General features: G+C 50.1%; 1 protein-coding gene across 1 annotated transcript; it reads left to right on the plus strand.

The window, feature by feature from the left end:
- The first annotated feature begins 622 nt into the window (after positions 1-622).
- LOC114623056 (EKC/KEOPS complex subunit Tp53rk-like) lies at positions 623-3569 on the plus strand. Its single transcript, XM_028769749.1, has 2 exons — positions 623-878; positions 2239-3569. Exons 1-2 carry the CDS (start codon positions 623-625, stop codon positions 2715-2717), a joined length of 735 nt encoding a protein of 244 aa, XP_028625582.1. The 3' UTR covers positions 2718-3569.
- Positions 3570-14809: the final 11240 nt, after the last annotated feature.

Here is a 14809-nt window from a genome sequence, read left to right on the forward strand (position 1 = left end):
CATGGGCTGATTAAGGTCTTTATCTTAGCACAGTAGGGAGTCACTGAAAGGGTTGAACCAGGTTTAAAGAGCTAAACTCAGCCTGACCTGAGCTCAGAGGGATGGTGCTGGCTGCTGACAGACTGGTGCCAGGCATCAGGTGGCGTCTACGGATAGAAACCTTTGCCCACTCCCTTGCTCCCTCCCTGCTTAGAGCATGTTTCCATAGACTGAAGTGCAACAGGAGTTCGAAGCTAATCTGAGCTAAACAGTGAGACCCTGTCTGAATAAAAGAAAAAGGAATAGAAAGGAAAGAACCTTAGTAGAAAGGATCAAAGCATCCAGAAAAGAGCTTTCCCAAAAGAACCTCCAAATCGCAAGTTCCTCCCAAAGCCAGAGCATCACTAACTGGCTTCCAGAGTGAGAAGCTGTTGGCCGAAAGTTGCCGAGCGCTCACGGAGATAGACGAAGAACTTCGGGAAGGGCCAAGCCGCCCAATCTCTGTTGAGCGCGGAAAGGTCGCGAGGCGGAACCTCTCTAGCTGGGTGAAGTGTGTTGGGGGGACGATGTTCATAGCGGAAGAGGCCGGAGGATTTCCGAAGCGAGCGGAAGCGGCGCGGTCGGGTCCGAAGGAGCCGAAGGCATGGCCGGCGCGTCCTCAGAGACCGAGGCTGAGGCGCTAGCCGCGGCGCGCGAGCGGAGCCGCCTCTTCCTGAGCGGCCTGGAGCTGGTGCAGCAGGGCGCCGAGGCTCGCGTCTTCCGTGGCCGCTTCCAGGGCCGCACGGCCGTGGTGAAGCACCGCTTCCCGAAGAGTTACCGGCACCCGGAGCTGGAGGCGCGGCTCGGCCGGCGGCGGACAGTGCAGGAGGCGCGCGCGCTGCTCCGCTGCCGCCGTGCGGGTGAGGAGGACGGGACGGGGCTCCGGGAGACGGGTCGGACGGGGCTCCGGGAGACGGGACGGGACAGACGGGGCTCCGAGTTCCAGGGGACGGGACCAGATGGCAGTGCTTAAAGACTCAACGGCGACACTCATGACACCATTCTGCTTGGTTCACGGGCCTCTGCAGCTGTCTCTCAACTTGTTTAGCACCCGGACCCCTCAGTTTCTCATTTCTGCCGTTTCCGCTTACGGCCCTCCTCTCCCCATCTGGTAGTTTTAAGTAGCAGGTATCCTGACAGGCAGGTGTCTGGAGCCAGGCTCTCTGGATTCAGATTCTCCCTGCACTGCTTCCCGTGTAACCATTCAGCCAGTCGTTTATCCCCGGTTACCTTGTATGTAATGGGAATCTCAGGGATGTTGTGATCATTAAAGAAGGCATGCACATCACATGTTCTTATGCTGACATATTTCAATAAAAGTCTGATTTCATTAAATTGTTTATTTTTTTCTTTAAAAAACATCCACACCCCCACAGAACTCGAGAGAAAATGAGACAGAAAGAAGGGAAGTGCCCGAGGTTCCACAGCGACGGCAGCCTGTCTGTGGCCCAGAAGCACCGATCCTCTGCTTTCTCTTTAGTGGTTTTTAGGTGCCTACTGTCAGGACATTAATAGGTGCCAGGAGACTGGGAAAACTCAGCGGTGAACAAGCCTGTACTTTTCTGCCCTAGAGAGGCAATGGAGTTACAAAGTAGTGTTCATATAGTGTCCTTTACCTTTGTAAGTTTTATCAGACAGGGATGGAGGCTACCTTGATCCCCATGGACAGATCTCCAGTTTCTAGGAAAGTGTCCTGAACCTGGTGACATTCAGGAGAGACTCCTGGAGTTAACTGGAGGTATTGCTAGCACTTTACAGTTGTGGAGACTGAGGCAGAGAGTAGCTAAGGGAGCCTTGAGGTTTCACAACTAATAAGGAGGAGCTGGGATTTGAACCTGCTTGTTCCAGAACAAAGATGAACCTGTAAGATGACACCCTGCTTAGCCTCCTGCCTGTGTCCTTGTCAGGTAGAAACTGCTCAGACTGCAGGATGCTTTCCTTCTGGCTTCTTGTTTTGTTTGTTTTAGGGAGTAGCAATGAATTCCTAAGGCTTGAGAAAGGAGGAGCAAGCATTGGTACTTCCAGACATACCCTGGGCTGGCCTCAGGCTGCAGTCCTGCAGGGCTTTAACAGGGCAAGCCTCTGGATAAATTGTATCATTTTCCACAGTATTCCTAAACTCTGTTCCAAAGTAGATTTAGACTGAGAAACTGTCCACCTGTGCAGGTGAAGCCCGCCTGTATGAAGAACACACTTGCTAATCACGTGTGTCCATTACAGGGATAGCTGCCCCTGTCGTCTTCTTTGTGGACTATGCTTCTAACTGCTTATATATGGAAGAAATCGAAGACTCAGTGACTGTTCGAGATTATATTCAATCCACTATGGAGACTGAAAAAGACCCCGGGTGCCTCTTGGACTTGGCCAAGAGGATGGGGCAGGTTCTGGCCAGAATGCATGACGAGGACCTGATTCACGGGGACCTTACCACCTCCAACATGCTCCTGAGACGGCCCCTGGAGCAGCTGCACATCGTGCTCATTGACTTTGGGCTGAGTTTTGTTTCAGGACTGCCAGAAGATAAAGGTGTCGACCTCTATGTCCTGGAGAAGGCCTTCCTCAGCACACACCCCCACACCGAGACTGTGTTTGAAGCCTTTCTGAAGAGTTACGGTGCCTCGTCCAAGAAGTCCAGCCCAGTGCTGAAGAAGTTAGATGAAGTGCGCCTGAGAGGGCGAAAGCGGTCCATGGTCGGGTAGCAGAGCTGTGGTGACCGGCTCACAGTGGAGGATAATGTAGACCAGGCTGGACCTCAGCAGAGCATGGGGTCGTTAAGTGATCTGTGATCATGCTGGGCCACCGCCATCCATGGCTCACTGTTCTCAGGGACTTCATGTACATGAGTCTTAGTCTAGGTAGAACAGGGTGGGTAGCCTGGGCTGGCTTCACACTATGTGATTGACGATAACTTTGAACTTATATGCTCCTGTATCCGTTGGAGTATAGGTGTGTGCTGTCACATCTGGTTTCTGTGGTGTCTTAGGCATGCTAGACAAGCAGTCTACCAGCAGAGCTGAATCCCAGCCCTAGAACTGGGTGTTTTAGATCAAACAAGCTTTTCCCACAAACAGTGGCTGTGAACCTCATACATAGCAGGCAGCATTGAGCTGAGAACAGTGTTGTAGTCCTGGAAGGACAAAGGCAGGGGCTCAGTTTGAGATAACACTTCTTGGTCTGCTCTTTAATCTGGTGGGGTATTTGTTACACATAGGAAGACGGTGTATGGAGCCAGTGCAGTGGGATGTAAGCACTGCTTTGAGAAAGCAGAACAGACTCCGACTGCGATGCAGTGGACCGCTCCACGGAGCTTGTTCTGAGCGTGGATTTCTGCATGGGTGTGTTTGGAGTTTGATATAAAAGATGTTTTTGAGGGGCTGGAGAGATGTCCTTGTGGCTGGGAGTGCTTGCTCTTCCAAAGGACTCCAGTATGGTTTCCAGCCCAGCTCTAAGAGATCCAGTGCCTCCACCTCAGGAACCTCTGCTTATGTGCACATGCCCCTCCCGGAAACATATACATAGAATTAAAATAGTAAGAAGAAATTCTTAAAATATTCTTGAGAGTTGTACAAAGATGAAAAAATATATTACTTCCGTTTTTTTCTTTTATAAGAAAGCAGGCTTACAGCTTTCCGACAGCAAAAACAAGGGTGTTGGAGAGGTTAAGAGCATTGGCTGCTCCTCCAGAGGTCCTGAGTTCAGTTCCCAGCAACCACACGGTGGCTCACAACCATCTGTAAAGGGATCTGATGCTCTCTTCTGGCACTCAGGGTTACATGCAGACAGAGCACTCACACACATAAATAAATCTTCAAAAAAATGAAAGAGCAGTTTCAGACACCTGGAACACTGGGTTTTGTTGCTCTGTATCCATGGGTCGTGAAGCTCACATGGCTGTCTCAGGCAGTGGGAGGCAGAGCAGAAACGATGACAGAGCTTGTGATGATGTTGATACGTTGGGTGTACAGAGTGTGAAAACTGAGTTCTAACAGGACAAGACTGTTCCCTTCACAGCTGCTGCATATGAGGGCCCTGCACAAGACAGATGGCCAGGATAGGATGGCGATGTCCCTTCATGGGTGGATGTCACTAGCACAGATGAATATTGCCTGCTTTGCACACTGCATGCCAGGTTCTGTGTCATGAATTTTCCTAGCCAGGAGTAAAGCAGTTCCTGGGATGTCTTCACTGTGGGTGGTGGGCTGTCCAGGGAGCTGGCCTAGGTCCCACGGGGAACAAGAGGCACCCTCACTGAACTCCAGAGCCAGCGGTCTTTCATTGAGTTTTTGTGGATTTGTGAAGTAAGGTTTAAAACTCTCAAGCTAGCCTCAGCCTCCCAGTGCTGTGTTTGCATGTGTGAGCCACCATACCTGGCTTCCTATTGACCTGACAAGACCTGAGGCATTGGATGTGACTCACTTTAGAAGACACCGATTTGTATAACATTTTCAGTGACTTCTAAGGGCCAGAGGAGCTGGCGTGACCGTCAGCATGATGGAGAAGGCCTGTCCTCAGTTTCCTCACCCACAGGAAGGACAGTTGCACGAGGAAATGACTGATGTACACACATGTTAGATCCCAAGCGCTCACTGCGCTGGCCCTGACATGCAGGAGGAGCAGGGCACTGTGCTTTTCCTATAGGACAATGCACGACAGTCTCAGTGCTGAGGGACAGTGTGAAGGAAACCTGAGATTCTAGGTTTCCTAGAACCTAGGGAGGTTTCCTAGAGCTTCTAGGGAAGCATGGTCGAGCAAGGTTAGTGAGAAGCCCTGTGGGACGAGGCCAGTGTCGTCCATGCAGAAAATGGGTGAGGAGGCTGGGTTAGGCCAGTTCATGCAAGGTACCCTATAAAGATGGTTTCCTTTGTAAGCCTCCTAGGGTTTTGAGCAGTGAGTTTCATCCTTTTGTGAGTGCATTGGTTGCTGGTATACGGAGAGCCGTGGGGAAGAGGGGAAGTGAGACACTGAACATCCAGGGGCTGCTACTGCATCTGCCCATCCGTGACAGTGGCTGGGGAGGAAGCAGAGTGTGTATGCGGTGAACTCCTGGTCCAGGGACACTTGGTGAGGTGTGGCCTATTGGTAGCAGCACTGAGAGCACATCTTTGCAGGTCTGAGAGAGGTGATGAGCCTAGTAACGCCCCCAGCAGGAGTGTTGCCCATCTGCACCCAGTCCTTGCCTGTGATGGAGAGTGAGCTAGCCCAGAGGTGGAATCTCACAAAGGACCCAGCGGACCTTTGCAGCTGCAGGTCCTCTGTCTACATGGGAGCAAGAAGTGTTTTGCTAGCTTGAGTCAATAGCTCTGGCAACTTGGTGCAGAGCCTAATCCGTTTGTGAAGTCTGTTCCAGGGCCACTGGAAATGGTGGCTGGGACTCAAACCCCAGGCCTGACAGTACCGGCCCAGTCAAGAATCACTAAGATCTTTGCACATCTGAAAGATCTTACAAGAGGCAGCAGGTGCAGAGAAATGAAGGAGGGCTTAAAGTCTCTGAGTCTGAGCAGGGCCAGGGAGGTACATCACAGCAGTGTACACACCCAGCCCTGAGAAGACCCCAGCTACTGTCTCCTCTACTGTAACTGCACTTTCAAGCCATCTGTGGGGCCACAAGTAGCGGCTGCTCCTTCAGACCTTGGAATAGGGTGTGCCTCAGAGGTTTGCTGCTAAATGAGATGACCAGGCGTGTCCACAGAGCGCTACTGTACAGGACAGGGACGCCACCCCTTGAGACGGTGGGGGAGGGGTGTGAGCTGTGATGTCAAAAGCATGAGCCGATTCTACTGCTCTGTAAGGCTTTAAAAAGAGGCAGCTGGGAGCTGGTGTGAGCCATACTTTGCTGATTTGATTTTTAAGAGAGACCATGACCAAGGCAACTCTCGTAAGAACAGCACTTAATCAGGGCTGGCTTACAGGTTCAGAGGCTCAGTCCATTATCAAGGAAAGGATATGGCAGCACCCAGGTAGGCATGGTGAAGACAGAGCTGAGAGTTCTACATCTTCATCTGAAGGCTGCTAGCAGAATACTGACTTCCAGGCAGTTAGGATGAGAGTCTTAAAGCCAACACCTACAGTGACACACCTACTCTAACAGGGCCACACCTAAAAGTACCACTCCCTGGACCAAGCACATACATACGTGTGAGTGTGTGTGTGTGTGTGTGTGTGTGTGTGTGTCTTTATGTGTCTTTAGCTGACTTGGAACTTGTTGTTAAGTAGATCAGGCTGGCCTCAAACACAGATTAACTTGCCTCTGTCTCCCACGTGCTGCCTGGATTAAAGGCATGGACTACCATGCCTGGCTCCCAATTTGGTTTTTAAAGCTTAAATTATCTGTCTTAGCTACTGAGGGTTTCCACGCTTGATTACCCCTGCACCCAGGCAAGCACCTCACTGCCTTCCCAGTCACAGTGTCGCTATCCCCTCAGCCTGATGAACACCCCCTCAGCAGCAATTTGGCTCGCTAAAGTCTGATTTGAGGCGTCTGACTCCAAGGTAGTGTCTGTCTTGTGCCACCAGAGGTCGCTTACCGTCACTCTGGGACAGAGGTGAAAAAAAGCTTTCCTGTCCCTCTCTCCCCTCCTCCCTCCTTCCCTCATTTCCCTCTCTCCTGCTTGCCATTCTCTCCTTCTTGAGCCTGCTGATCAGATCACAGCGGAGCAGACATCCACCCTGGCAGACGACACTTCAGTGATCACTCAGTGCTACAGGCAAGGCAGAATGCTCTAACCTCTCACCCATCCTCTTCTTCACTTGGACTTCCCGTAGGTGTTGGGTGAGCACTTCAGCTGGACCATGGGGCATCCCCAGCGATGGGGAAATCCCACTGAATGTCCTGGGGCCCCTGGTCACTGCTCAGCACTGGGACTTCCGTGGCTTCCTGCTGCCTGATCCTGCATTCCTCCACACTCAGCAGGCAGATGGACACTTTTTAGGGAAAAAAAAATCTAATTTACATGTGGATTGGGGTACCACTGCATGTAGAGGCCTGTGGGAGTTGATACTCCTTCCACCATGTGAGCCCTTGCTACTGAACGTAGGTTTTCAGGCTTGGCAGCAGGCAGGTTAACCTGTTGAACCATCTTGATGGACCCTTTTCAACCCAGCTGTGCTGCTCTAATGTTTGGAAGTTTGCTGGCATTTCATCCATGTTTCCTTGCTTGTAGCTACAGGCCTAGAGCCCCTCCTGCACCTCTGTCCTCATCTGGAAAGAGGCCAGGCTGGGGTGCCCACTGTGGTGCTGCTGTAAGCAGTCTTGGCTCAGGTCCCCAGGAGGCAGACCCTGAGTCAAGCTGTACAAGAGGTAACAGGAGAGGTTTGCAGAGGCAGGAGGTGAGCCAGGAGGTGGACCAGCAACCATCAGCCAGCCCCAAACCTATCCAGCCAGATGGCTGTCAGAAATGTCCCAAGATGGGACAGGGTGGCCAGGCCTTTGGTATCCTGCATCACAAAGTCCCTCCCTGAGGTGGAGCAGGAACATGGGCAAAGCTACTCTCTGCTTACAGGTGCGAGACCCATACCCCTATGCTTGACAGCATAAGCTGACTGCTGTCTCTCCCTGAAACCTCAGTCCTTCCTTGAAGGGGAGCTGAGTCACAAATCAGTATGCACTACAGATACAGATGTCACCATTCATGTGGGACATGGCCACAACACACTACAGTGAGCAAGCACTGTCATGAAGCACTCAAGTGGTTTTGGTTGTGGAGACTGAAGACAGACTGTAGCAGTCGGTTATAGACTGAATAGCCAGGCCAGTTCCTGCTTCCCTCGATGCCGGAGAATTTGCATTTCTAACAAGTTCTGAGGAGAAGCAAGGGATGCCAAGAGGAAAGCTAGAAGTGCATACTGGGAGGACAGTAGTTAACTTTCGATGTCATCTTCCAGATGATGGACTTGAGTTAGCTTTCCTCTTAGCAACCTACAGAGCCAACCCCATTGCTTCTGCACAGCGCACCATGTGCAGAATTCATTAGGGGAGGGTCAGGCGAGTTTTTGATGGAGGGTGTCACATGACACACCAGGGCAAAGATGCCTTCTATGGAAGATTTGGTTCTGATAGAGTGGAGTGAGAACTTTCTCCGTCCAAACGCCCTACACACACCCCTCAACAAGTTCTGCTTTTATCGGAGAGTCAGGGTTTGAGACTGTCTTACTATGAAGCACTGGCTGTCTTAGAACTCACTGCTTTAGCCCATGCTGGCCTTGAACTCCTAGAGATCTGCCTACATCTGCCTCCTCAATGCTGGGATCAAAAGTATGTGCTACCAAGCCTGGCAACAATTCCTGCTTTTTAAATGTGGTGATGACTGGTGGGTGATTCAGCAGTCTTCTAGAGGTCATGAGGCCACAGCAAAGGTAAGAAGTCAAGAAGAAGAAAATGATGTCACGCAGAGGCAGGCGGAGAGGGAACTTGTCCTCTGCCACTTGGCTTCACCCCAGCTCCACTCCCCATCCCGGCACATGGAAGTAGACATTGCTTATTACTCACCTAAAGTCCAAGGCTGTGAACCCAAGCAGAGAACTTGCAGGCCTGAGGGGCCACTCTTATCTCCAGCACCTGCTGCCTTGCTTGGTCATGTTTGGACCTGAGGAAATACAGTCTTATCCACTTAGTTCAAGGCAGGGACAATGGAAGACCATACCAGACCTGCCCTGGACTCAGATCAACCCCACTCAAAGCCTGGCCAATCTCCAGCTGCCTCTGTGAGCTTGGAGAGTCCAGATTTCCTTGGGCCTCAGTTTCCCCACCTGTAAGGTGAAGCATTTGGTTTGGTCAGACATTGCTGCTCCTACAAGCCTTCTGACTGGCCCCACACTGGCTTCAGCTGCCCACGTTGAACAGTTGGGTGGTTGCAGAAATCCAGGGAGCTGACTCCTATGGAAACAGCATCTGAAGAGAGCCTCATGGGGTTGTTCTCTCCCCTTTTTTGAGGGAACTGTGTGCTCCCCTCACCCAGCTCCACCCCTCCTCACTGTCCTTCACTCAGGCTGCTTCTGGGCCCAACATTCCTGCCATATGGACCTCATAGAATGTAAGATGGGAGGGAAACCTCCCCCATCTCAGACGTCTTCTTCAAGAGCCTTTGAGAATCCCAGAGAAGACAGTCCACAAGCCTTCCTGGTTTCTCCTAGATACCTCTAACTTACCATGTCTCAAACCATACTTTTTCTTTGTCTCCACACATACTCAGCATGGCAGTCCACACCCTGGGCCCTTGTGAGGGAAAGAGTTGTCAACCTAGTATCCGATGGGAAGAAAGTCTCAGTGACAGGTTGGCCACATTGGGTCAGCCTCTGGGATTGTCTGCACTGGGGTTTATCATAGTTAGTTGATGTGGGAAGACCCAGCCCACTGTGGGCAGCACCATTCCCTTGGCAGGAGCCATGTGTATAAAGAAATAAACGAAATAAGAATGGAGAAATCCAGTTGAGTGCAAACACACATGCATTCCTTTCTGTCTGCTCTTGACTCTGGGTGTGATGCAACCAGTTGCCTCTGAGCCCTCTCTCCTCGAGGCTGCAGTTTGTCAGGGTGTTTTGCCAACAAGAGAAGTGAAACAGGACAGTGCTCTAGTGACTCTGTCTTCAGCCCAGTGCACAGACCAGCAGCAAGTCCTGGCAGCTTAGGAAGGACGGTGACTTGGCTGCTCCTGGAAGGATCGGCAGGTCCTGTTTTCTGCACTTGGTGATGATTGGCCATAGACCATGCATGCTCTTTGTTACTCTGCTGCCAAAACTTGTGAGGAGTTGAACAGGACCTACTGTTGCTCATTGGAGAGTATCAAGAATTGATATGAGGGGGCTGGAGAGAAGGCTCAGTGGTTAAGAGCACTGACTGCTCTTCCAGAGGTCCTGAGTTCAATTCCCAGCAACCACATGGTGGCTCACAACCATCTGTAATGGGATCCGATGGCCTCTTCTGGTGTGTCTGAAGACAGCTACAGTGTACTCATGTACATAAACTAAATCTTTAAAAAAAAGAATTGATATGAGCCTTCCTCTCACTGTCCAGACACACACACACATACATGCAAATACACACATGTCCGCTTGATACATATACACATATGCATTCATATATATACACATCATATATATAGTTACATATGCACATAACCACACATGCATGCATATAAAAGCACATTCACATACATACACATATACACACAAACATACACACACATGCCTATATATATGCAAATATACAAATACATCACATACAGACACATATAAACACATACACACCCCACCCTCAAACATATATACACATCCACAGAGAGCCACACACAAACACAGGCTCCACCTACCCACCAACTTCCCTGCTGGAGGCAAAACAGAAAGTAATCCTGGGCTGGGATTTGGAACAAAAAACAATGAGAATGCTGGGGGTCTGATTGGATCAAAGGCCACTGTGTGTAGTCTCCCCCTTTGCCAGGAGCCAGAGTACAGCCCTCCTCATAGGAAGGAAAGCCCCCAGGATGAGACGCTGGGCCTCTAGGCCACTAGGAGGGCTACAAATCCCAGCCCCCACCCATGAGCTCTGCTGGGACCTGTCTCAAAGCCAATATTGCTCTTGGAGTGAGCCTCCAAGCAGTGTCACACTGGGAGATGCTGACAGTGGCCCAGGAGAGGAGCCATCAGACCTATCTCAAAGCCAATATTGCTCTTGGAGCCTCCAAGCCATGTCACACTAGGAGATGCTGACAGTGGCCCAGGAGAGGAGCCGAAGTCCTGGGAAGGAAAGCTGAAGAGGCTGCCAGTGCCCCCTCCCTCCTTCCTGCTTGGCTTCTTTGCAGCATTAAGGACTGTGGGGCTTGCTGCACAGTCCCAGGTTTGGCTTCTTCTCTCTTTTCCCCATTCCTCTCTCTTTTCGAGGCAGGGTCTCTCTATGTAGCCCAGGCTAACCTCAAACTTGTGTTTCTCCTGCCTCAGTTCTCCAGGTGCTGTCCTATAACTCTGGCATTGGCCCAGAGTGGTCCTATATGAAGTTCTTCAGCACCCTTGAAACACAAGTCCATCGATGGCAGACAGGGTCCCACCAGAAATCACAGGCATGCCTCTCTCTGACTTAAATAGCTGGTAGAGCACAGATGCCCAGAGTCACATCGAGTTTGCCCTTTGTGTCTTAGGGCCAGCCCAACCTGGCTCAAGAGGCCTCTTGGGACAGTGTGGCTGAGGGTGAATAGTGTGGCCTGAGCCACAACCAGCATTTCTGAGCTTCAGTCTCTTCTCTCTGAGGAGGAGAATTGAAGACACTTGGGAGGCCATGGACACACAAAGGGACAGGAGTCTGGCAGCACTGAATGCAGCACTTGGGCAGTGCAAGATCTGGGAGGGCTTGCCTCGCCTCTTGACCACCCTGACAGGGAAGACAGGGAGGCAAGAGGTCCCCCCCCAGCAGTAGGCTGCCTCTGGGTATCCATCAGCTGCAGTCTAGCTCTGGGTATCCTTAGCCGCAGGCTGGCTCTGTGTGTCCCCTCAACTGCAGGCTGGCACTGGAAATAGACTCCTGGGATCGCTACTATAAAGTTACTGTTGCTACATTTGAAACCACAGGACAGAAATCTCTGTTCTAAGGCATCCTAGTCTAGTCTCTTAACTTGTTCTGGAGCAGGGGAGCCCACCCAGGGTTCCTTCCAATACTCTCTGGTCCCAGCTACGTTCACTCGGGCCTTAGAGGGTGGGTCAGTTTGTGTCTTACCACCCACCACAGCCTGGAAGATCCAAAGTGCCCTTTGCAAGCCTGGCCTCCCCACTCGAGGTTGTCTGCTGCCTTTGATGATGCCGAGCTGGGCCAGCTTAGGGTCATGGGAGGAGGGTTTCATCACAGCCTGGGACAGGTCCACCCGGAAGTCACTTGCCCTTGGGATTTACAGGAATGCTGTGCTGTGCTGGGTTGGGGGGTGAGCCTGGGATCTCTCAAAGGCTTCCCAGGCCTGCACATTCACTGGGACTGCGCTCTCTGCACACTGAGTCCTTGGCCTCTTCCTATATATTACTCAACACTATAGATGTAAGTAAGTTTTTAGTTAGAAGAGGCTTTTAAAAGTCACAAGTGAAATAAAGTTTTAAAATTTCACTCAGAGGGCTGGAGAGATGGCTCAGTGGTTAAGAGCACTGACTGCTCTTCCAGAGGTCCTGAGTTCAATTCCCAGCAACCACATGGTGGCTCACAGCCATCTGTAATGGGGTCTAATGCCCTCTTCTGGTGTTTCTGAAGACAGCTACAGTATACTCATATACTGTAAAATAAATAACTTTTTTTTTCTTTTCTTTTCCTTTTTTCTTTATTTTTTTTTTTTGAGACAGGATTTCTCTGTGTAGCCTTGGCTGTCCTGGAACTCACTCTGTAGACCAGGCTGGCCTCGAACTCAGAAATCCGCCTACCTCTGCCTCCCAAGTGCTGGGATTAAAGGCGTGCGCCACCACTGCCCGGCCCAAAAAACTCTTTAACAAAAACAAAACAAAACAAAACAAAAACCAAAAAAACTCACAACAACAAAAACAAAAACAAAAACAAAACCCTTCACTTTCCTAAAGTCAAAGAATAAATGAACATACCACAGTAGCATTTGACTCTGGCAAGAGGCCAAAGTCTGTATCCCCAGCCCAAGTCTGTAATTCTAGTTCCTAAGAGCCTGAGGCAGGAGGATTGCCCATAAATACAAGGCCAACCTGATCTACAAATCTCAGTAAAGTCTCTGCCAATGTAAACGTGAAAACTGAATTTGTTCCCTAGCACAGACATTAAAAAACCAGGCACACTGCAGGCCCTTGTAATCCTGGTGCTGGGGACACAGGGACAGGAGGATCCCTGTGCCAGCCAGCCTGGCCTGATGGGTGAGCTCCACGTCCCAGTGAGACATCTATCACAAAAGTTAAAGGGGAACTTAAGATACCCAGTGTCAGTCTCTGCCCTTCACAGGCACGCATGTGTACATACACCTGCATACACATGTGCACAAACACCTGAAACCTCCCCACACACGGTCATTTGTGCACACAATGCTCAAAGCAGTATCAGCCAAAAATGTAGATAGCGCCAATGTCTGTCAACTGATGAATGAATAATAAAATGTGTCACATCACACAATGAAATATCATTTAACAATGAAAAGGTACAAAGCTCCCATGCCCCCTGGGACAGGGGTACATATAAAGAACATACCGAGTGGGCAACGCGTACACAATGCAAAGGGCCCACACTATCTGATTCTATGAATGCAGCCGTCCAGAACAGGAGGAACTCTAGAGATGGGAAAGAGGGTCTCAGTTGCCAGGGCCTGCGGGGTGACGATTCACTGTGTGGAGCTTCTTGGGGGTGGGGGACACAAGCATCTCTAAATCTCCCAGGGGTTCCCACATGCAACCAAGGGTGAGAACCACCATGCTGGACATTTCAAAGGTGCTGAAGCTGGCGGATCATCCTGGAGAGAGAGCACACACATGTTGAAGTTCACAGTACCTGCAAGCATCTGGGATCTGAGAGACACACACTGGCTGCAATGGCTCTGTCCCGTGTCACCACTAACATCAGTGATCTAGGAAAGGCATACATAGCTGTCCCTTGGTGTCTGTGGTCCCGGAACACCCAAAGGATATCGTTAAGCACAGGAGTTCAGCTGCCTTATGTAACATGCTATTTCACATACGGTTTGCATCCCCTCCCACATAGTTTACCTCAGTCCTGTTACTTACGGCCCGTTGTAACATAAGCTAAGTAGTTAATTGTTATACTGTATCTTCTAGAGAGTAACAAGAAGAAAAAAACTGTGTATGTTCAGAACAGGTTTATATTTGGAATATTGGCTCTAGGATGGGTAGTAGACCTGGGAAATCATGGACCCTTGAGGACTAGCCACACTGTGGATCATGGAGGGTTGGCATGTGAACTCAGGCTGCATTACTGTGGTTCGAGTCCCCATTTTGTGTTCTTGGCTAAGTTCATTGAGCTCTTTGTATCTGGTTCCCCTTCTGCAAAATGATACATCTGAGGACAAGTTTGTAGGGTTGAACTCTCCATGGCTTAATGCATGGCATGCTACTGGGACTGAACCAGGCTCCACATAACCACCCAGGGAGTGCTAGCTGTTGGTATTCATGAGTAAGAAGGCTTGAATTTGATACTCAGGAACACATCACAGGAATCAGAAGCATCATTAACTCCTTTTACTAGTTGCCCTTCTGTTCCCTTGGTGAAACACTCTGACCGAAAGCAATTTAGAGGAGAAAAGAGTTTCTTTCATCTTCCACTTCCATCATTGATGAAAGCAACTTGATGCAGAAACCACAGGAGAATGCTGTTTGCTCTCTGGCTCATGCTCACCTAGCTTTCTTATACATTCCAGGACTACCTGCCTAGGGAATGGTGCCACTCAGAGTGGACTGGGCCCTCCTACATCAATCAACAATTAAGACAGTCCATCCCAGATGCGCCCACAGGGCAGTTTGGTCTGGTAAAATCTCTCAGTTGAGATTCCCTTCTTGGGTGGCTGTAAGCTGTGTCAAGTTGACAGGTAAAAGCTGACTATGACAATTCCCTCCAGCAGCCTGAACTGTAGTCACATGTTCCTATAAAGCTATATGTTTCAACCATTAAATATACAAAACTTCCCTTGTAGCTAAACCCTGACACCTTGAACAGCACAAGAGTCAAATTCATAATCTACTTTCTTTACTTTGCCTTTTCTTCCTTTTCCTTCCTTTCTTCCTTCCTTCCTTCCTTCCTTCCTTCCTTTCTTTCTTTCTTTCTTTCTTTCTTTCTTTCTTTCTTTCTTTCTTTCTTTCTTTCTTT

The sequence above is a fragment of the Grammomys surdaster genome, unplaced genomic scaffold (genome assembly GCF_004785775.1).
Source record: "Grammomys surdaster isolate TR1022 unplaced genomic scaffold, NIH_TR_1.0 193, whole genome shotgun sequence".
Classification (NCBI taxonomy): domain Eukaryota; kingdom Metazoa; phylum Chordata; class Mammalia; order Rodentia; family Muridae; genus Grammomys; species Grammomys surdaster.

Coding starts and splice junctions, on each gene's coding strand:
- LOC114623056 (XM_028769749.1), top strand. CDS start 623: ATGGCCGGCGCGTCCTCAGAGACCGAGGCTGAGGCGCTAGCCGCGGCG. Junction 879..2,238: donor GCTCCGCTGCCGCCGTGCGG/GTGAGGAGGACG, acceptor TGTCCATTACAG/GGATAGCTGCCCCTGTCGTC.